We start from the raw sequence: 23896 nt of genomic DNA, 5'->3' as shown, positions 1-23896 counted from the left end.
TACGTGACAAAGTGGTTCTTCTCACCACAGCACAGAAGAACATTTTCTTCCTTTTGCAAGTTTTCCTTTCTTTCTGGAAAAGGACACTTTGCTGACTCACATCTGATTAGCTCTGTCACTGTAGTAGAAGCGGTGGAAAAGGAGAAAAGATATGGATTCTTTTCTGCCTTAAATATCTCTATTCACCCTCAATATAATAAAGGATAAATTGTATTCCCAGATCGGAATTTTCCTACTGATTTCAGTGAACATAGCAGGGGATTTTCTTTATCTATTGTTTAAATCTTGCTAACTTCAGAAATAGTGGACTAAACAATCAAAACATCTGTCTCAGTTCAACTTTCAGGAACTTAGTGGAAAGCCGTGAAAATCTCCTTTTGATATGTACAGTGTGGACATTGGGCTGGAAAAGCTCTGAGATGCCAAACAAAAGCTGCACAATGCACTGTTACTGAGTCACCACTAACCATACAACTCATCCTGAGAAATATCAAACCTAGTTCTGAATCATGCAACAGTAGATCCATATGGTTTCTTCCCATCTCACTAAGGCTGTTCCAACCAAAATGAAAACACAACAACCAAAATTAAAAGAGAAGAGAGAAGCAATTTACCAAGCAAGCAGCTGTGTGAACAGAGCAACCTAGAAAGTGATTTCCTGTGGATTCTTCTGGAGTTTAAAGAGATCAGTAGCTAGGCTGATGTCTTTACCTGTAGTTAGGTTTTCCTAGTCCCTCTCTAGATATGGATTCTTTGGAGTCTACCAGGATATGAACTTACAGTGTAGTGTGTTCTTCAGTGGAAGAAATAAGAAGTCTTTACTCTTTATTGTGCCATTGTTTTTTACAAAATGTGGATGAATGTAATACCTCAGGCCTGGTTGAAACTGGATACCTGCTGACTTTTGACCAGATGCATATGAAAGCAATGTGACCTGCATTTCTTGGTAATGAAATTAAAAACAAGTACTCCAAATAATTAGAAGTTACCATCTTCCCAAGGTAAACACACTTGCTATCAATGCTCCCAATCTTGTAAGTCATTAAAAACCTTTTGAACTTTTGCCTTAATCCATCTCATTTTAACAAAACAAATACCAAAAGCTGGCATATGCTGATAACAGAGAGGTGTAAATACCAAGGTGGGTGATAGTCTTTGACTTTAAGCAAAGCACTGAAACTAATGGAAAAGCTCCAGTTGGCTTTAATGGACTTTGAGCCAGACCATCTTTCTTCTGCTACGGAAAAAGTCTAGCTCATAGTGAGTATTTTGGAAATGTGTATTAATAATTAATAGAAGTTGCATCTCCATGGAAAATAAAAAATGATGGGTTTTGGCTGGAGAATGAAAGAAAACACAGAGTTTCAGGATGACCAAATGTTTATATTTTCAAAAACGTAGGTTTGTTAAAGTTAAAGAAACTCAGTGCTTTTTATAAAACTCTGCAGAAGTCCTATTACTTTCTGCAAAATCTTAGCTAATGAAAATCCAGCTGTCCTCTTGCACACAATGTATGTTCAGTGTGTGCAGACACTCACACATACAGTTTGTAGACCTACAAATGTTGTTAAATGATGCCTAGTCTCTTCTGTGAGTAAAGTCTGATTAAAGTAGTGTGTCTATTCAATGGATTTAGTAACAGATTTCAGTTTATCTTGTTAGGGATAATACTTTACATTCTAGGTATTTTGGCGACTAAGGTTAACTTTATAAATAGTAAATTAATATACTGTGTTAAAAATCTGATCTACTTTTGCTTTTTATTTTGCAGTGATTGACTGAGTTATTATAATCTTTTTCCTCTTCATAAATGCTTCAGTTTTGAGATGATCTAATCTCTCTTTTGGCATTTTAATTTGGAGTTGCAATTTTGTTTAGTTAATAAATAAAATTACAAAAAAAAGGTAATTTACGTTTTGATAAACCTTCATGTTAGCTTGAATCCGTGAATAATGGCCAGTGAGCATGCAATGTGGCTGGTACAGGTTCGATTTGGTGTAAGGTGAAACAATTCTGATGTTATTGTTAGGAGCCGGCATTTGCACTTATGCAAATTTTCACTGTTTCAGAATAACAATGACTTAATGCAGCAGCACAGTTCAGCACTTGACATGTAAACACAACTGTTACTGTGATTTAATTTATTTTTTTATATCTCACTTTTTATATCTAATAAAACCCAAGAAAAATATAGATAACTCCTATATCTATAATATAATTTACATTCAGTACTTATCTTACAAAATGTGATACTTTTAGTACAGAGTATGATAAATATTCTAAGCATACATGACTTGTACTAGGTGATAAAATATTCTGAGCATGTCCTAAAATGATTCTCTCATCAGAGATGGCTTGTTACCTCCACCATCAGCAGATACTGATAATTAATCAACTGAAATGAATCTTTACAGAATAAACAAATCTGTTATACATGAAGGATGATTATGTTCTTTTGGCTGTGAAGATTTTTCATAACTTATTCATGCCAATGGTGTGCCTGAGTTATGAAGTATTTTTCCCTTATGAAATAAATATAGCATCTTTCATTTGTCCTGTATCCCCTCTATTTTCTGGGATTTACCAATGTAAATCAGCACAAATCTACCACCTATGCTAATTTACACCAACAGAAGAACTAACCCCCTACTCATCATCAGCAGCAATGTTTCTTGAGTTATTTCAGAGGCATTTCTATAACATAGCCCTGGTAAAGCATTTTCAGCAGTTCCATTTTAACAGCAATGCCTGTTTAAATGCCATTATCAGCCGTAAGACAGAATCATAGCTGTCTCCTTCCAACCTTGTGAATTCTGCTCTCCTGGTAGACGTGATACAACACACTGGGGGATAGTGTTGCATTTCGAGATGGGACAGCCATGAAAATATGCTACCATTTGTATGGATTTTTTAATGAATTATTCATACTTCTGCATTCTGCTTTTACATTCACTTTTCCTTGAACTATTTAAATGACCAGTTTAGTTTTTCACTGGAAGAAATACTGATAGACAATGAATTTTAGACATGCACATAAAAGTACTTGAAAATCTTGTTCTAAGAAACAGAGAATAAGATCATGTTTGGCTGACCTTCTCAGCAATCACAGATAAACAACAGACTTTAAAATACAAATATGTGTGATTTTTTAAAAAAATCGGCAAAAAAAAGAAAATACTGACAATCATCAGACAATGTTATAAAATAACCAGAAAAACAGCAAATATATTTGAGGAAATCGTGATCTGCAGTGAATATCCTTCAAACAGAGAAAGAAGAATTGTGAATGATTCATTCAGACTGAGTCATACTTTATTTTATTAGAGAAATTCTCAGGGTTAGGCCTACTGTGCAAGCACAAATTCTTGGCTAAGAGTCACTAAAACTGATGTGCTAATTCACATCAGCCAGATATTCTTTATTAAAAACAAAACAAAAAACCTACAGAAAGAACAAAAAACCCACAACAAATCCTTGACCTACTGCTTCCTGTCTTTCCTTGAGACTTTCCTGAAGGAGTCAATAAAGAGTTTTAAGAAATGAGATCTGCTCAGGAAAACCTTGTACTCATCTGTTTTTAACATTCAGCTCTTTCCTACTAGGAATGAGGCCACTTGTTTATTTCTACTAGAAGCTATATTTTTAGGAAAACATACTTGGTGCAAGTTTTGTGGAAAGTTAGCAAAATATCCGTGGTGCTGAACATACAATATAACCCAATATAACCTGGAAGATAGTTTCGATATTGTGAGACAGAGAGAAGACATACTGAAGAAAACAGCTCGATAATTTGGTTAGTGTCACAGGTCTTGAGGGCCTTGGGTCAGTCTTTGCTTTATCTCAGCCTTTCACTAAGGTAGGTAGTGCATCCAGGGTAGGTAGTGTGTCCAGATCTGATTTTTCCAGATCCAGTCCTCTCCAGACCTCCCCAGATGCACCTGGATCTTTCTAGATCCAAGAAGATATTTTCTTGTCTTTAAGGTACATACTGCAATGCCTAAATTTTAGGCATCTGTCTGCCCATGCAAAATCCAGAACATTGTATGAGAAGTCATAGAAAGAGTAACGAAGGTAGTAATAGACTAATGAATAAGATCCAAAATAGCTGACACACTGAGCTCTGCATTACACTATTGAACAGGTAAATGTTAATTCTTTATCAGTCCTTTATCAAGCCTAAAAAATCATGAAACCCAGGCTGTCGGTCTCTCCAAGGTAATTGTTAATAAGCTCAGCAAAGATCTTATGTGCCTACTGAGATAGAGGTGCCTTGCTATACAACAGTTAAAGTACCAAGTAATGAATCAACTCTCATTCTCTCTTCTACATGAAAACAATCGAAGCCTAATTTTTCATCTAAAGGACCGTGTCCAGATACTTGTTTGCGGCTTCTTTTGGAAACAAGCTACAGCTCTTCCTGCAAAACCCATCCCTGTATGTAAAAACAAACTCAAGATGCCCTGTATCAGAAGAGGGAACAAGAAGAAGTTAACTCTAGGTTGTTTCTCACTGTAGAAGGGAGCCCTGGAATTAGTGTGCTCTGTTTGGGAGTGTTACATATAAAACACATAAAAACCCATTGGTTGGGGAGATACAATGTCCTAACTTCTCCAAGAAATACTTTTGTGCTTTGTAATGAAAACTGACTCACAACTTTATCCTCATCCCATTGCATTTTATCATACAAAAGAGTCATGCTTCTCTCCAGTCCAGCTGATCTTGGATTCTCCTCTGCACAATGACAAGTCTTCACTAGAAAGAATGAAAAATGTTTCTCCTCTCTTCCCCAGAGCAGTCTATGGCTTTGTGGTTAAAACATACTGAAAGGAGTATGACACATGGGCCTGAATCTAACCTCAGTCAACAGGGGACTTTGAAAACAAGTTGCTTATGTGGCCAAGGAGAGTGCTATAATCCACTACAGTCATATTGCATGCCATTTAAAATGTGACCTTAGCCTTCATTGCCTTTTCTATGAAGACAAGGAACTTGGGCCTGTATGTGCACATTGGACATGGTCAGAAACCTGTCAGGCCAAACTCAGATTCTCGGGTAAACAAGGCAAGGACCTTCCAGTCTTGTCAGGACAAAGGCAGTGCTGAAGGCATGCTCAGGACTTGAGGCACATGAAGCTCTCAAAGGATGGGAAGTGAGGCAGATTCAGACTAGATAAAGAAAGGGACCTTTTTACAGTGAGAGTGGTGGAATACTTGAACAGGTTGCCCAGAGAGGTGGTAGTTGCCCCATCCCTGGAAATATTCAAGATCAGACTGGAAGGGGCTCTGAGTAAACTGACCTGGTTGAGGATGTCCTTACTCATTGCAGGAAGGTTGGACTAGATGACCTTTAAAGGTCCCTTGCAAGCAAAACCATTCCATGATTCTATGCTTCTAAATGCTAGAAGAGCTCATGTGCTGTCACATTTAGGGAGCAGTTGAACGAGGCTTTCTGGGATCATCATCTTTTATCCACCTCTCTGAATTTCACCACCAGTCTACTTGAAACATAGGCAGTTTTTCTGCTTATATTTTTCCTTGGCAACTGGCTCAAGACCACGTGGCAGTATAACGTGAGAATTGTAGTAATTTTCTTAGCAGTCTTAATACGGAAAAAAAAGTCCCATTGAAGCCTGTTTTCACAAAAATAAAGCTCAATAGGACTGACTTTCAGCCTCACATCTAAATATCCTGACTTCTGAATATACACAGAATGTTGTATTTGTATTCTAAGACAGTTGTTATGCTATTTTCTCTATGTAGTTTTTCTCTTCTTAGTGCTATCATTAAAATAATTGGAGATTGTTTTCTATTGTTTATAAATGGACTGCTATTATCTATTCATTTATGACAAGGTGACAGTATTTACTTATCTAGTTTGCAGATAGGCACTACATAATCTGTTATTTGTGTTTATTTGAAAAGGTGTTTCAGGTTGGAGGAAGGCTCCAAGTCTCTTTTGATCTAATTGCTATTTTCTAGGTCAGGGAGATGCAGCAAGAAGAGAAAGGTTGTGCTGTCTCATGGAACAGCTGAGCACATGCAGCAGGCACATGGATGTGGGGCAGGTAGAAAAGAAAGAGAATCCAGCAAGTGGGAGGGTTTTTATAAGAAGGTGAGGCTGGGAGACTGCTGAGGAGATCGATATGTTGCTGGGCCTCACAGGGACACAGGGGAGACTGTACAGTTTGCTGAAACACAGAAAGTAGTTAATTCATTGGACTGAAAACATAATAAGAGCCATCCTGCCAACATTTATAGGGGGCAAGTGCAGATGTGTTTATGAATCCTTATAATTTCTCTACTGTGAAGACGCATTTAGGAACCCTGATCATTCCTCTACTGTCTCCAAGACAATTAAAAACAATTAAAGAGTTAATTGTTCTGTTTTATAACCTGTTTTGAATCTGTCTTTGAGATCCTTTGCCTTTTTAGTATCTTTACAGAACTGTTAAGGGAAAGTGCTGGAAGACCTACCTCAAAGCTATGACTAACTTGATACATAATTATCAACTTGAAAACTTGCCCCGGAGCCGTTCTTACAAGTAACCTTTTAGTTACACACACGGGGCAAGGTCTCTGCCTCCACTACCGAGCCCAGTCTGTCCTAAAATCCCCCCAGGAGCCAGAAGTCCCGAGGCTAGCCAGAGCGGACATTGGCAGCGCTGGCGATCGCCCTGGTGGCAGCCATGGCCTGCATGGCAAATGGTGCATCGGCAAACATGCCCGGACAGGCTGTCCGTGGGCAGTCTGCAAACTGCCTGTGGTGCTGAGCGTGCCGTACTTGTGGTCATCCCGGGTACAGGCCTGGGGCTGCTTGTCTGTCATGCTCACGCTGACTTGGAAACTAAAACATCATTGGCAAAATTTGGTTGAAGGCACAGATCGTTCTTGGGACATCCCAGAATGAAAACTAGGGATGCTGCAACTCGATGAAACATCCCTCAAACAGCATTCTGACTTGCAGGGAAGCAAACAGCAGGGTTTGCTGTGCAAGTGTTGGTATCCTGCTGCTTGTCCCGGTGTCCTCGGCACACGGCGGGGGCATCCCTGGGGTCAGCAGCACGAGCCTCCAGCTGGCGACAGGGTCACTGTCTCCAGCGGCCGCAGAGGCCCTCGGAGCTCGGAGTGTCCCTGCGCCCGCTGGGCCACCAGCGGTAACCGAGGAGGAGTCCTGAGGGCGATCGGGTCCCCTCGCAGGGGTGAGGCAGTGCTCGCTCCGCAACGCCGGCAGCCCGCCGGGCCCGAGGCCGCATCTCCCGCCGGCTCGCCCGGCGCCCAGCGCGGGCCATGCGGGGCCGGCCCGGGCCGTGCCGGGCGATCACGGGGCCGCGGCGGGGCCGGGCGGGGGCGGCGCCCCGTCCTTGCCTGGGAGAGCGGCGGTGACGGCCGGCGCTGGCGGGCTGGTGCGCAGGCGGGGAAGCTGCGCGCCGCGGTCGGAAGGGAGGGGAGCGGAGGAAGGGAAGGGACGGGAAGGGGTGGCCGCGCCGGGCACAGCATGGCTGCCAAGGTAAGGCACCGCCGCCGGCGGGCGGGGAGGCGGCGGGCGGCGCGGGCGGCGGCGGGGAAGGGGCCGCGGCGGGGCGGCTGCTGGGCTTGACCTGGGGCCTGTCCTTGGTGAAACCCGGCGGTGGCGCCTCCTCCTCCTCGCGGCTCGGTGGCCCCGGGGGAGCCGGGGCTGGGCTACGGGCGGCCCCCCCAGCCGGCGGGGCTGGTGCCGGCGCGGCAGGGTCCGCACCTGCCCTCGCCGGGAGCAGCGGCCTGCGCTCTGCCTGCGCTGCACCATCGGCGGCAATGACACTGCGCGGCCGCCCTGCACGTGCCGGTGCCCGTCCCGCCGTGCCCCTGCCGGTCCCGGTCCCAGTGCCGGTCCCGGTGCCGGCTTGGACCCACACTGCCCCGCCGCCGGGCATCCGCGCCCCGGCCCGGCCGCGGCTCCGCCGAGCGCTGTTGGGCCCGGCAGTGCCTCAGTGAGAGCCCCGCCGGGCGTCTAGTTACACAATGTAGAGATGCATAAATATACGCGCACACACATGTTACACACGCACACGTTTTTGGAGAGGATGGAGCGGGTCCTCGGGACAGTGGCTGGCGGGTCCCGGAGTGGGCACAGATGTTGGCCCTGTCCTGCTTGTAGGCCTTAGCACCGTAGTCCCTTTTTGCTTTTTCTCCCATTTTTACCCGTTTTTACCTTCTCTTTCCACATTTGGTTATAATTTTCAACCCTTTTCACTACTCAGTGCTCTCCTGTCAGGCTGATACCTGCTATTTAGGTTTTTTTGCTGATCAGAAGGGTAAATTAATTGAAATACTTTAATTAATTGCCTAGTAATACACTTTCATCCCAGAAAAAAAAAAAAGCTATTATCTGGATCAAGGCCATATCTAATGGCAGATAAAATTATGTGTAGTGTTGGCATTTCATAATTTAACTAGTTATGTTAGGTTTCATTTTTGAATACTGAGACTTTAAAAAGAAATTACTCCATGTGCTTCTTTTGTTGACATCTGTGATGAAACTTACACTGAGAAAACATCAGAAAACAAAGCATCCTCAAACAACTCAATGCAACACATGCACCCAGTCTGGCTGGACTTGTATGCTCCTTTATTTCAGTGAGTCCATGACAGAGCTGCTCCTGTCAGCACCTTCCTCAGTAAGAACTTAGGTTATCTGAACAGCCTGCTGTTTTAATAAATTGGGCAGTATGTGATTCCTCATCGCTACGATATATGAAACAATCATCCCCAGATCTTGCGTTTACTATTTGTAAATCTCAGCTGTCGTGTCTAGCTTTTTTTTATTTTTGATTGCCCACTGTTCCATACACTGTTCCAGTTACATCTTACCAAACTATTGGTGTTTAAAGACTTTAAAGTCTTCCATTCACTGAATTTATGAATGTTTTACTTACCTTTTCCTCTCCAAGCAGTAGTTCATAATTGGCAATCTATTTGAATCCATACTAGTCACATATACTTTAAAAATACTGTATATATAGTTAGTGTTTGTCTAATCAGGTAAACATGCATGCTCCATTCTACACATTTGCATGGTGTCCTTTTTCTCTTAGTGAGGTTTATTACACAGTTCATATCTCTAAAATCTACACAAGCACGTGTTGGAAAGACTCAACACTTAAGAAGACACTGAATTGAATATCGTGCATTTCAGGTGACATCAGGCTTGGCAGAGAGATACCCAATAAAAAGAATAATGGCTTAATCCTAGCGTTATAAGCAACCTTGGTGCATTGCAAAACATAGATACAGCACTTTGTACCACAGGGTGTACAGCCCTCACATAGCTTCCTAGGAAGGCTTCCATTTGCAAGCTTAGATGTGTTTTGAGAGACTTACGTTAAAAAAAAAAAAACAACTAAAAAAACCACCTGGGAGCAGCTAGAATGGATCAATTATTATGTTACCTTGTGAGACCTCAAGGCGCTTTTGTCTTCTTGAGTTGAAACAGTTGCTGTTAAACACAGGTGAATTTGTATTTTTATTGAGATCAGTAGCAAAATGTAAGTAGCATTTCTGCTCTAACAGTAACATCTGAGCTTAGGTTCTGCAAGCACACATATGAATAACTTTGCCACGGAAAGAGCTTCTGGGCCTGAAGTTACTCACATGTGCTTGCAGGCATGGGCCTTGATTTGTGTTCTAACTTCTTCACTGATGCATCTCAGTAATGTTTGCCTTTTTCACCTCAGCCAAACAATGGACTGGTGAGTTGAATGCTTTTTCTAAAATTCCTTCAGTACCTTTTCCTTGCCAGTATCCTGCATGACTGCTTCCTTTAATTTTTTAATTATACCCTTTTGGGCATATGAGTATTTGGGATTGAATGTAATTGGTCTTTGCTTGCAAGATTTCAAATGTTGACATTTTAAGCAGACTCTAGGAATTTAATCTGTCAAAAGGAAAACACAAACGGGATACTGTTAAGGCTGCATAGTTAAGCACTCGGGTATCAAGAAATGGGCATTGCAGTCCCATTTAATTTTCTTTGTTGTATATTACTCAATGTTTTAAACTGTATATTGCACATCAGTGTCTTTTCTTTAACTTTGAAAAAATTTTCTGGAAGTGTTTTGGGAAAACTTGGCTGTAAATTGTATTCACACAAATTACCAGTAAAAAACGCAGGTGAGATTTTCCAGTTGATTTTTACCCCATTGGTAACTAAATTACCATCCTAGGTGCCGACTTCTATTTCTTCTGTGTTGAACATCTTTATGACAATGTGTGTACGAAGCACTAATGTTTTATATAGCGTGTCATGCTTATTTCTTCATTTTGAGTGTTTAACAATGCAATCACAATGTTGTTTTTCTGCCCTTTAGCCAGATAGTTCTAAAGAGAAGTTGCACAGTCTAGCTAATGCCCCTTGTCATTCACCTGGTGTGTATTTTTCAGCAAAATTAAATGTTTGTGTTGAGTGAATGTCAGTTACCCTTGATCCCTATACTGCTCCACAGTTCTGGACATAGCTGTTGTCTCATGCATGTGCAAATTGTGACTTACTATCTTTTTAAAGTCCTACTGCTTGGTAAAATATAAACATATTTTCAGTGGGAAGTTCTGACATACTTCTCTGTGAGACTTCTTTCTGTAGCTGATTTTTGCCTGTGCTATTGTGCTACTTTGTCTGTTCAACTTAAGGTCAGAAGCTTCTTTTTATAGTGGGAGCTAGTATATATAATATTTTTAAACTGTATTTCATAACCACTAAGCTACATTCAAAACAGTTAAAAATAGCATTAATGAAAATTCCAAACTCAAATAATTTTGTGAGATAAATCAAAGCGTAGAAAACTGTGAAAACAGTGGGCCTAGCATGGAAGCACTTGAACACCATTAAACTTCATCTATGCTATGAATAGCATGTGAATAAATTTCAGTACTTGTACTGAACTGCATAGTAATGATACAAGAGTTAATTTTTAAATACTGTGGAGTATCTCTCTACTTGTGATGTAATTGGTTTTTTTGTGTGCACATGTGAACTTTTATCCATTGGACACATACTGGTGGCCTGTATTACCCAGATTTAAAATTGTTGTCTTATGTACCAAGTGAACACAAATATTGCATGCTGAAAAAGCTTGTAAAATGACTGTTCAAGTGAAGGCATGAACCTTATATCAGTACCTGGTGAGACTATTTGCATGCTTAATTTTATGTGCATGTGCAAGTCTTTTGAAGAACAAGTGCCTGACTGTCTGAAATATATACATAATGTAACACAAAGAGATTTGTTGCTGACTTATGTGACAATATTTGGGATAGTTCTAATACAAGGTAAAGAAAATTTATTTTGCAGTTTTCATGTATTTAACAGGTTTTTTTTAATTTTCTTTCTTCTTGTGTTTTTCTGGAACTGTTTACTATGGAAGCTGTATCAGTGGAGTTACATGTTCTTTCTGGTTACTGCCATATTTACCTCTAAAATCCTAAACTGTGCCATATCAAAAACAGTTAATCTCAATCACAGGCTCCTTGTATGCCTTGGTGTTATTATAGTCAGACATTTCCCACTGAACACCCCAGTCCTGCAATATGCATCACCTTGGCTGAATTAATTGGAGTTGCCTCAGGCCCTGACTGTACAAGCCTTTTTATTTGCAGAAATGATCCAGTGCTTGCACTCGGTGATGTGAATTAGTGAGGTTTGGATAAGCGATGGTTGAAATGCAATGCAAAGCGATGGCAATGCAAGTCTAAGTGAACATAATTCCAAACAGTGCCAAAACTATCAGATGCTGGTGCATCATGCACACCCAGCATGTCCCTTCATGCATCATGCAGCTCCATGGAGCCTGTCCGTTCAGCTCCTTCTCCCATGCTTCTCTCCCCTGTGCTAGCAGTAGGGTGGGATGTGCCTGGGAACAGACTGGATTCACTCTTCTTGCCCTCAGTGATGCCATTCTTCCCTTCCTCCATCAAAATGGAAGAGAAGAATTGCATTGCATTGCATGTGAATTTGTTGGGCCCTCAGAAAGGAAGAGGTGAAGGATTCTAGCATGATGGGCTACTGTGTCCATGAAAGGAATGGAGTCCCTTGTGGACAGGCTCCAGCCACTCTTTGAGAAACGTGGTTGGTGAGTAAGGAGAGGTCCATCTCTGTTTACCTGAAGCACAACTGAGTTTGTGTACTTAATAGTACATGACTTAATACCATCGTGGCACTTAATGGTACTGTGGTAATTTTTTTGGATGTGATAGCACTAAGTAATATCCACATGGACGGTCCTGTTGCTAGTCTGTACAGGTCCAGTGGTGCTCGCTGATGTGTAGTTATATTTTAGAATTGTGCAGAAGTATGTAAATTCTTAAACACTATATGTGTCATGAGAGTCTTCTTTCCACTTTCCCCCTCAGAAAAAACATGTATTTATGCTGCTTATGACTTATTACTGCATCTTGATATCTTAAGAGAACAGCATTTGCCTGATAGAGGAACACTGAATTTGTATGAGCGCTGATAACTTCAAACCTTCTCTAAGTGCAAAGTAGCATGAATGATGACTGCAGCTGAAATAGAGGAGAAACCAAATATTTTGGTCCCCTTTGCTGTTCTCCCTGCCATCATTTATGTGTTTAGTTTCATTTGGTTTCTTCTACTGCTTAAGTCTTTGCTTATGACATTTACTCTTGGGAGGAATGCTTGAGTCCTAGTCTAACAAGGTGCACAGCGATTTACAGGGCCCATTGGCAAGAATAATCCTAGGAAAGGCACTCATGGAGAGACTCTGCCATGGAAAAAGTCCATACAGCTCTCTTCTACAGTGAACACCGAGTTACCCTGAAAAGGAGCTTTATTACACTGGGGTTTTTGTTTCAATTGAATTTATCTGTTTCTTTGTACTACTATTTCCTCCCTGCCCCCACCTTTCTTTCTCGGAGCAAGGTGAGGGCGAGAGGAGGTGGTGAAAGAGGTTGCTATATGTCTTCAGTGTGTTAGAGAGGTACTGATGGCATCACATGTTGCAACTACCAGTAGTTTTAACAAGTTTTTGAAACTTGCTCTTTTCTGTTATGGTGTCCCTGTAAGAGGAATTGCAGGGCGACTTTGCTTCATGTACAGCCTGGGAGAGTGCTACTAGACCCGGGAGTTATGTGTACGTCTTGTGTCTCATGATGCCTGCTGAAAAGTATTTAAAGTTACCTGGATCTTACCAAGTCAGGAAATGAATTCCTCTTCCTATGCGGCTTTGGGTACCAGGAGGTTAGAGAAGCATTTCCAAATGTGCTTCAAACAATATGTTAAAGGCACTGCTCCTGATGCTGTAATGTACAGAAGCTTATAGCCCTGAATGGTAACAATGTGTCTTCTGACCAGCTTGTTTAGGCCAATGTTTATTTTATTTATCTATGTTGTCCCAGGAGTATGACAAGGAGGTACGTGATACTGTATTTCCTGGAAGATGGCATGAATGTGCTGCTTCATTTTTGCTTTTTATCTATGGAATTGCCACTGCTTTGGCTGTAGAATGGCTTTACCATACTGAATAGAGCCTGTATGTTTGTATGGTGCCAAACCTAAACTTGCATAAGGCCTCTGGGCACTACTTGACTTTACTAATAATGCTGTTTTGCTTCAGCTACAACACAATCTTCAGAAAGAGCAACTAATGTTTTATGGTGCTGGATAACTATGGCTAGTAACATGTAAGGTTGCATATTTTCTGGTGCATTTTCTTTCTGGAAGGTATTTGTATTTCAGTCATTTGCAGGGAGACAAAGAGGTCCTTATAAAAATACTCTATATTCAATTGCTTTGGAGTAAAGCAATTTCAACTGAAGCTGTGTGAAAACACTTAAAGGAACACTGTAAATGCATTTTTCATAAATTTTTCAAATAATGTCATGCTATTTACAAGTTCTTAGAAACATGTAATTGCAATTATATTCTTTACCAAAAATGTTACTTGACCTGCACAAAATCCAGCATTAAAGGATGAAATTGCTCTTAAGGAATGGGTTGTTGGCATTTTTCTTTTTCTCTGAAGAGGAAAAAAAAGAAATATTTGACAGAGAGAGGGGAAATAAATACATGTACACTAAACTGTGTGCATTTAGAGAAGGAACAGAAGAAATACAGCTTGTCACAGGACTAATCCCATTCCTCATGTTGGATACTTGTGAGGTCCCTAATGTCAGCTGCTGGATTCATATACTTACAATGTTTTGCATGCCTAGGCAGCCTGCAAGAAGTGTTTTTATGCTGACCAATAAGGTCCACTCTTTGGATCCTTGGAGATCTGCCTTGCACTCTGGCTTACTCTTGGCCATGTAAAAACCAGAACCTACAATTTAGGCAAAGATGATTTTTTGGTGCTTTTTAAATTAACATCTACATGCCTAAGTTTTTTATCCACTTGACTTTGGAAGTAGAATTAGGAAACCTACCTGAGGTGTCAGGAATAGGTACCACAACAGCCAGTGTGCTGACTAGAGAGCATCTAAGGCAGCCAGTGGGAAATGAAAAGATAGGAATGTCCCAGAAGGACCTTCAAACAGCAAAGTTTGTACCTCTGTTTCAGGCAGGACTGTTGTATAGTCACAACACAATACAAGGACTGGGAGGACAGACAAGTGGGCCAGAACCTGATTCAGTTTCTAGCAATTAGGGTACCCAGCTGGGAGGGGGGACATTTGGATTCTCTGTTGCCAGCGATGTTGATGCATTTTGCATGAACGATACCTCCACCTGCCACAGTTTTGGAGGGTTGCTGTGCTTGATGCTTACTACAGTTCTGCCAATGCACATTAGACAGGTTGCATGTGTGATTGCTGGGCTGGAGCTGGGTGCAGGGTCAGCATATCTGAAATGTCTCTACATGCTCAGGCAGGGCTGTGGCAGTGCTGGGTGTGCACCTTGCTGAAACTTCTGGAATCCTGAAAACCGTAAATCGCATGTGACTTTTTGCTCGTGTATGGAATGGTTTTTGCATCATGCTGTGACTGAGGTAGTGGAGAATGCTAATGTATCTGACCCTCAAAGCAGGTCAAAGTGGAGTTTGAAAATACACAAACACATGTTTTATTTGTAGAGAGCACACTGAGTTTGGCAGACTTGTGCCCAGACAGCCAAACCTTTTAAAATAATTTTAAAATCTTCTTAGTATCATCACTACTTCCATAGTTTTAGGAGCTTTTTGGTTCTTTTTTGGAGTCCAAGGCTAGGCTAGACCAGATCTCTGTGACTGGTTCTTTGCCTGTTTTGCCTTCCTGATACTGGGCTGTTTGTCTTTCTTCTCTGATGCCAGGGCTGAACTCACTGTAGCTGTTCTTTTGGTTAGGTTGGTGTGGAGAGGTAGCTGTTTGTTTCCTGAACTGCCAGGTCACTGCATTTTTTAAAAGCCAGTGGTAGCCGTGAAGCTGTGATTTGACTTGGATAATTCAGTGGTAATATAAGGGTGCTGGGTTGAATTATAGGGGATAACTGAGTTAACAAAAAGTGACAGCTTTTTTTTTTTTTAATATTAGTTTTGTTTCTTTAAATCAGATCAGTTCTCTAATATGGTTCACAGCAAAGCAGCTTAAAGAGTTATGTGGATGGCACTGAGCACAGAAATACGTTAGGCTGGAAACCTGCAAAGGGTTTTGTATGACTACTGTAGGACTATTTTCTGCCTTGCGTTTATAGATACTTTTGCATTTTCCACTTCTCAGCAGAAAAATGAGAAGGCAGGGCTTTTTTACCAAAATTAGCTCTATGCTTGGGTATCAGGCAGTTTTTTTGTTGTCAGCCCTTCATGCTTGATTCATGCTGGGATAACCATCCCATGGGCAGGACTTTTTTCCTAAAGGTAGGAGCCGTGGTACAAGAATGTAGCCATGGAGATAGAACTGTAAGTATTACATAGGCAAAACTGTGAGGTTGTCATAGAACTAATTGTTCAACTAATTACCCACTAGTTATTTAAATGCCAGTGGCCAATAGTTTAAATGTTCAGAAGAGAGAAAGTGAAAAATGGACCTGAAATATCAAGAAAACTTTGTCATTGTTTTGCTTTTAAGTATTTATACTCAACTCTTTGAAAGTACTTTGTCCCATTTCCTCTATATATTCCAGGAGCTGGACTGATAGGAACATTTTTAAAAGAAATTTTCCAAGAAAGCAGAAATAAAAAATCAGACTGCCCTTGTAAATGGTTTATAGTGTTGTGTTCTTTTTGTTTTAAAAAGATGTTTCTCTGATTGGCTTATTTATATATTCAAATGTGAACTGACTTTGCTGTAGAAGGAGTGACTGCCTCTTGTGTTAGGCAAGTTTATGGTTGTATTTGCCTTGATTATTCTCTCTGGTTCCTACATGTTTTTCTAACACTGCTGATCAGTCCTAGCTCAACACCACACACAGAAGATGACTGCAGTCTTACTCTATAGGAGTCAGGCAGCTGATGAAATCCTGACTCTCAGAAATGAAATCCTAACTCTTCAGAAATGTGAGAAATTAAAGGGGGATGACCTTAGTGCTGAAGATGAAGAAACCTTGAGTACCCTGCAGTAATTGGTGGTTTTTTTCCTTAGGTGGGTAGTTTTTGAATCATTGATACATATATAAATTGTTAAGCACTATGACATTTTATGAATTATCCATATCAAAATGTATAGAGGTCAGAATTAAAAACCTAGTTACAGAGAGGTTTCACGGGTTTGTGTTTGAGGTTACTGTTGCCTTTATGACTATGACCTCCACATGACCTCAGTCTTGTTCCCCATCATCCAGTCCACCTTAGCATAAATAACTTTGGGTTGTCTCTTCAGCAGAAGACCCAATCTCAAAGGCTTTGGATCAGAGCTGGAGGGAGCTTCCTCTGGGAACAGATACCTGAGACCTTTTATGGGAGTTATCATTGTGTTGGTTTTTTGTTGTTTTGGTTTGTTTTCCCCTCCCCCCCCGATATAATATTTGGAAAACTTGGCCAATCTGAGTTTATTGTAATAAATAGTACTACTGCAACTTGTGATTGCTTTAGTTATTCTAAAATACTTTTCTATTCTTGAGTGACAATTTTTCTTTACTCTTTACTCAGCCTGTCTTGTCTCCTTAGTCTTTCCACATTTTTGGCATTCATACTGTTAATATTTTAGGTGGCTGTGATTGCAATGAATAGGACAGATAACCTCTCTTGAAACTGTTAATTCTTTATCACAGACTGTCCTTATGACAGGTGAAGAGTTCCCAGCCATATTAGTGCCGTTTAAAATATTACTACTTCTCTTTGATTAAAAACAGGTGCAAATAATGAAAAAAGGTGTTAACACAGCATCATATTGCATACTGCTGGATTAATGAAATTTGTTTTAATGTGGAGTGAGACACACAAACATGTGTCTTTATTGAGACCTATAGGATCATCTCTTTTGTAAAGTGCAGTGCTTCACAGAAAGCAGATAAAGACTGTACTGCTCCAGCACCTCTCTTGGGTATCTGGGACAGACTGTCTGACAGCAAAATAGACTGATCAGGGAGGCAAATTTGATATACTGATATACAAATTTGATATACAAAAATGATATACTGTAACTTGAAGAAGAATCTTTTAGAAACTTTTTTTAAAGCGCATTAAGTGCTTTTTGACCAGCATATATTATTTGCTAAAAGCTGCCAGAATACAGAATTAAATTCACCTGCTAAGGTCTAAGTTTTGGTGAGCCAGCAATGATAGTCCTAGAGTTGTAGTTATCTGTAGAACTATTGTTATATTATATTGAGATTAGCCACAGATTGTATAGCTGGAACTTGATTGTGTCTTCTGTTCAAAATAGAAATATCAAGAGAATACTTTTACTTGAAGAGTATTAGCATGTAGTCTTTAAGTTATTTTCCAATCTTCAAGTCTCACTGTAAATCAATCCCATGTGAAGATAATATACTCTGAAACTCGTGAAGTCTGTTTTTTTAAAAAAATTCCATCAGTATGAAAATTTCAAGGCTTTTAAATGCTATTTTTGCATTGATGGGACCCTATCAGAAGAGTAATACATGTGCTTTTTACAACTATGATTGTTATGGCCTTGATGATTAGGGCAATTGAAGAATTGGAAAGAGTAACCTTAATTCCAAAGCTGGAATACAGAAGAAGGTGTTGTGTAGCTAGATGACTATAGTTATTTGCCAACCTTATAAATAGGTAGAAGCAGACCTTGTTTTCCCTCCTCCTTCAGATGTCTTTATGTAATTAGTGTTCTGAAGTATTAAAACCGTGGCTGTTGAACAGCTGTAAAGCAAATTTAAAATATAACATTTCTGAACAGTTGTGGAACTGCACAGGGAGGGAAGTGTGGGGGATCAAAGTCTTAGTATTTCTTATATAGTTGAACAAATTTCTTAGACTGAAAACTTTAGGAAAAGAATGAGAACAGTGATTTGATGCATTTGAATTGCATTTATCATTTCCCCAATAGAGTTTATTCTTTCTCTCTTTCTATTTTTGACACTGTGATCTTGTTGGTACTTCCTTTGTAATTGAAATTGATTTACTGGACTTCAAATTGTTATGTAAAATGTCATCGATCAGAGATTTTTCCAGCTCCATGTGCTATTTTGTATTTATCTTTTCACATTTTTCAGTCTCTTTTTTTTTTTCAGTGAGGATTTAAAAATGTTCTTTCCTAGAGCCAACCTTCATTTCTATATGAGAAGTGATGTTTAAACTTAACAGGAAATAGGTTCAAAGAAGGTGCTGTGGCAGGTTGGAGTCTTTTTTTAGTGCTGGCTTTGCAAGGAGATGAGGAGAGAAAAATAACTACCACTCTCCGTGCTTTGTTTTTCTTTCTGACATTGCGTACTGGGAAAAATGCCTGTAGATTTCAGGATATGGAAGGGCACACATTTTTCTACCTTCTTTCTGATAGTGTTTGCATACTACCTAAAAGTGCACTTAGTTGACAGGGGAGGATGCTTTCACAAGGATGATCCTAAGCCAGATGCCAATCATCCAGCTAGTAGGAGGAAGAAATTCTAATTGTCTTTATATTTAAGTTGCTGTTTCTTATCCCAACTTACCCGAACTCTCTCAGCTAGTAGAATCATCATTTATTTGGGGTTTTGGGGTTTTGCCTCAGCCAATGGATATTTAATTCTGAGAAGTTACCAGATGTGCCCACTTCATCAGAGTAAAGCAGTAAATTAGAATGGTATTAAAGGAATAAATTAGAGAAAATTATTCAGTGTTGGAGTAGCTTGAGCGCCATCTGACTACATCTTTCGTCAAAGACTGATAGATGTTAATCAAAATGCAGGTAACATCTCCAAAACATAAAGGGCCGTCAGTGGGATCATGACACAAAGATTCTATGTCTGTGCATGCAGCTCTGGTTTAGAGGTGTGTGTTCAAATGTATGCGCACATCGTTTCCTACACTGGGAAATGAAATCTCCCGCTTTAATGCCTCTTAGTACTTTTGTGTGTGTGTGGTGTTGCTTTGCATCTTTTCTGCAGTTCTTTTACTCCAGGTGCCCACTACATCTACTTGGTCAAGTCTGGGTCTGGTATGCGCTCTTGACTGGGGGAGAGAGACTAGTATGTTGCCCCATATCATTAGCAAGGCAGGAGTCTCCCTGCTTAAAGGACTTAATTGAAAAGTATATGCTGCAGAAGAAGTCAAGCATTATCATCTGTCCTTTTTTATGCGACTTTCCTGTCACATCCATCCATCGCATGACCTGGTATATAGATCTTAATTTAGGATAGAAGAGATCTGAAAATTAGTATTTCTGAACAAACAGCTGTTAGTTACTATTGTCATTTTCTGTGCCTTGGAAATACAATCTATTTCCACTCTTCCCTGGATCCTTGGCTACTAAAACCTCTTGGTCACGTATTTTATTATTGTAGGTCTTTATCATGTTTGACAACTACTATTTGATGAAACATCACTCATTTAACAGATCTTTGACAGAAGAAACCTTTAAGTGAGGCACTGAGTATAAAAAGCCATTAGGAAAACCACGGCATGTAAAAATACTGCGTCTGCCTGATTCCTGCTCTCAGCCCATTGTGCAGTCTGAACCTGACTAGAGAAATCTTCACGTGTTTAGGGGAAGAAATTTTTGAATAATTTCACATTTCCATTAAAATAGTTTTTGTCACTGACATCAAGTCAGCCTTCCTCCTTCCTGTCACTTCACCTGTCTAAGACTGCTTGCCATTGTGTGTCAGTCTAACTGGAAACTACTTGCTGAAGATCATGAATTAGTCCCATGTTGATGCTGTTCAAAAGGAAGAAAAACATGGCAACAACAAACTTCCTGCAATTGGTTTTGCTCTGTTAACAGACCTAGATTAGTCACTTGGTCTGCATCTTTTCTTTCCAGACTGACTGGTGTGAAGCAGCAGGTTCAGTCTTTTCTGCATTGTGAACATTATACTACAAAAGTTTTGAGCTTCTCAGAGTAAAGAAAATGATAGTAACTGTAAAACTCTTGCAATTTGCTTTTGGTTTTCCATAACATGTAACATACAGCTTCAGTATCTCAGTTGTGAGAATAGCCCAAACCAGAATACTTAATTCTCAAGTGTGTAAACATTCAACCCAAATCCTGTATAATTGAAATGGCACTTAGTAATTCCTTATTCTGTGTGCCTTTGACAAGTTAAGGATAGTAAACCAGCTTTTTCCCTTTTTCTTGTGGATGTGTGGGGAGAGAAGGAGGGAAAGAGGGCACTGAACTTTTGAAAATGATGGAAGGAGCTTAGCAAAGTATTCACTGAAAGACTGCCAAATGCACTTACTTTCCTTCAATGTTTTTAGGGAGTTTTATACAGAAAATGTGCCTACAATTCTTTTAAGGCTTTTGAAAGCCTGGGGGTACTACTTTGTGTTGTCTGTGACCCACGGTTTGATCAAACAAAGGAGTATATAATAAATACCAATGTGAGGTCTCCTGGCTTTTCTGTTCACTGGAGACTTTCTGGGCTGATTGTGAAAGCTGTGAGGTGTAACCACTGACTGATAACCAACATATTCTTGAGGTGAAGCATTAATTTTTTGCATTTCAAAATGCTGGATCAACTGATCAGAAAGAAGTTTTTGGAACTTTACTATGGTTTTGACAGTTGATGCTAAAAAGTAGAGTACTGTGGAACAGCAGACATACTGTTCTGAATTAGTTTAGTCATGTCAGGGTGCTGACATCAGCCCAAATGCGCAAGGAACGAAATGGAAGAGCTCCTGGTTAATGAGACATTGAAAGAGTAGTGGCAGAATTTCTCTAATATCTTAAACTCTGCTCTGTGTTTGTTTAATCTGGTATTTTTAGATTTTAGTTTAACTACAGTGTGCCCAAAGAAAATGGAAATTCCTTTCTTGGGAAAAAAAAAGTTTAAATCTGTTTTCCCCTCTGCTAAAGATACCTGCCTGAAAGTAATTTAAGGATTTTTTTTTTTTTTAATTCCTGTCTTTAATAAAAATGTTCAGTTTGACATCATCATTATTTCCACTGCAACCAAGTGCTCTCAAAAAATATTCTGAGGGCAATACAGCAGAAGTAAATTTAATGTTTTAATGAAACAGTTATTGCTTTATGCAAGTATCTATCATAAAATAGACTCACGGATGAGAAGCCAAAATCATTCAAGCTAAAATCAGAATCATTTGTAATTAAAATGTATTAAAATGCTGAAAATATTTCCACAGTTTCTTAAGGAGATTAGAAGATTTGAGTTATTGTTGTCAGATCTTACAACTTTTGTAAATTATGGAGAACTATTGTGAACTCTTTAACAATCTTGACTGGGTTGCATCAAGTCATTGGTAGATAAACCTCTAGTATTACAGTGACTGCCTTACATAAACAATATAGATCTTCATTGAGTTATTTTATATTCCCACATGAAACTGCAAATTATTTGCAAGTACCCTCTTTGATAGCTTCACCTTTCTGTTCAGATCTTCAGCAAGAATGAAGGTCATGCAACCATAGTGTCCCATGGCAACTGTGTAATCTGCTAATATTTAAACACCAGACATTTGTTTGTTGTTAATACTGAAGGTAAGAATTGTGAAATAAAATGTTAATCTGCCTTTACTTTGTACTCCCCGTCTTCAGGGAGATGACGTAATAATTTTAAACTTAAACTCATATGATGGGAATTGAACAAACAGTGATACCCTTGCTTACAGGCAAAAGAGAGCATGTTTGCAAACACGTATTTTGGCATATGTATTTTAAGATGACAGGTCCTTAAAGGAGACAGATATTTTGTAATGTGAAAGGTCAGGTTTTCCATACTCAGAGGTTGACTGTGTTTATCTGGAAAAGGTAGATAAGGTAGATTGTTACTCTGACTTGGCTTTCACAGACCATGCTTCCCATGACTCAATATGCCACTATGGTTAGTGCTGTAGAGAAAAAAAAGAAAAAAAAAACATTTTTCTTTGTTTCAAGTAGCACTGTGTTATCATTTTCCAAAGTATGTGTTGGAATGCTCCTGTTATTTTTGTTAGCTGTGAGGAAGGGTTCCTGATTGCAGCTTTTCTTTGAGTCTCACCATTTATAGCCTTTAATAAGTTTACTTTGTGCATGTGGTGCTGTTTCCCTTGTGCAGTTGTCTTTTGTTCTTTTCAGGGTAGTAGATTGGATCCATGCTCACATAAGGATTCATGCCCACTCCCACACCCTTCCCAGTTCTCTGAGCTGCTGAGATGTAGCATTTTAAATAGAATTGAATAGATGGAATTGATTAAAAATAGGATCTTGAAAAGTGAACTTGTGTTCAAAGAAGAAAACACAACACCGAAACAAAACACATTTATCTGTCAGTTATTCCTACATAGTTCCTGTCATGCAAGTATTAGTCAAGGTATGTGATGTATAGGAACTTTTCTCCAGCATATTTGTTTCACTTGCTCATTCACAAGCATGAAGTCACAAATAACAAGTTACTTTAGCAACAGCTTCAGACAGTGCCTATAAACTTTCCACACATTTATAGGGACTGATTGTACATCCATATACATTTTTTTTCCTTATCATAGAATTAGTAGTTACATAAGAGTACATGATTCTCTTACAATACCCCTATATGGCCCTGCTCCTGGTTTGTTTTCTTCAAAAGGCAGCAGATTTTTGTTTATTGCTGCAAACAATCCTGCTCAGTCGCTGGGACCTTATGTTGACATCTGGAAGAGAAAATCATGGAGAAACCTTTTGTAATACTGTTCAGGATTTTTATTCCTGCCATTGTTTGCTGTCTTGGTTCTGCAATTTATGAAGGTGTCAGATAAAGCATGGGATGTTTTTTTTAGGTTGCTGTGTGTACTGCATGGTGTCAAGCACAATGCAGGACTCTCAAGAAGTTCCCTGGGGGTGCAGCATCATACTGGTGTGTTATATCTTTTGATTGTGACTCCTCTTGGTGGAAGCTTCTGATCATTTAGGGTTTGTGCCATGCCAGGGGCAGAGTGAGCGTTTGGGTGATTGTTGGGGTGTGAAGCTCGAAGCCAGGTGAAACCCGGAGTGATTGTTGCTGTTGGGAACCTTGAGCAACATGGGCATGGGAACCTTGGAGTTATTAACTTGTATATTGCATTCAGAGGTGGGTCTCCCAGAGCTCACAGGTGCTCTGCCTAGCTGTGAGATGATGCTTCCTGAAGGTGCCACCTTGTGAGGACGATGGCGATAAACAGCCTTTTGTCTTAATTGTCACTTACCCATTGCTTAATCCTGGTCCAAATACATATTTTTTGCTAATAACATTGAATGCCAGATAAGATTCATTCTGCCCTAATAGTCTACCACTTCTCCCTTACAATTTTTGAGTGATAATAGGTATCCTAACTGTCTGCTTTTTTCAGGAACTACTTTGAATCCTGCTGTTACACGGGAGAATTTTCCTATCCTTTGCTTCTTTGGGTGAGATGAACGTTTTCCTGCTAGAT

General features: G+C 39.9%; 1 protein-coding gene across 3 annotated transcripts in view; it reads left to right on the top strand.

Annotated features, from left to right (window-relative positions):
* The first annotated feature begins 7390 nt into the window (after window positions 1-7390).
* Window positions 7391-23896, top strand: part of SLC25A13 (solute carrier family 25 member 13) — a 101347-nt gene continuing 84841 nt past the window's right edge. Inside the window, exons 1-3 of one of the 3 annotated variants that reach the window (XM_027684767.1) lie at window positions 7480-7506; window positions 9710-9724; window positions 13386-13400. In XM_027684767.1, coding sequence (XP_027540568.1) covers window positions 7495-7506; window positions 9710-9724; window positions 13386-13400 — 42 coding nt within the window. In that variant the 5' untranslated portion in view covers window positions 7480-7494. Of the gene's footprint in view, window positions 7507-9709; window positions 9725-13385; window positions 13401-23896 lie in introns of all 3 variants that reach the window. The other 2 variants (XM_027684768.1, XM_027684769.1) reach the window with 2 other exon arrangements.

Source organism: Neopelma chrysocephalum, unplaced genomic scaffold, assembly GCF_003984885.1.
Source record: "Neopelma chrysocephalum unplaced genomic scaffold, ASM398488v2 Primary Assembly neopelma1_67, whole genome shotgun sequence".
Taxonomy (NCBI): domain Eukaryota; kingdom Metazoa; phylum Chordata; class Aves; order Passeriformes; family Pipridae; genus Neopelma; species Neopelma chrysocephalum.
Note: the sequence above shows the minus strand (reverse complement) of the source record. Positions and strands in the feature narration are given on the sequence as shown.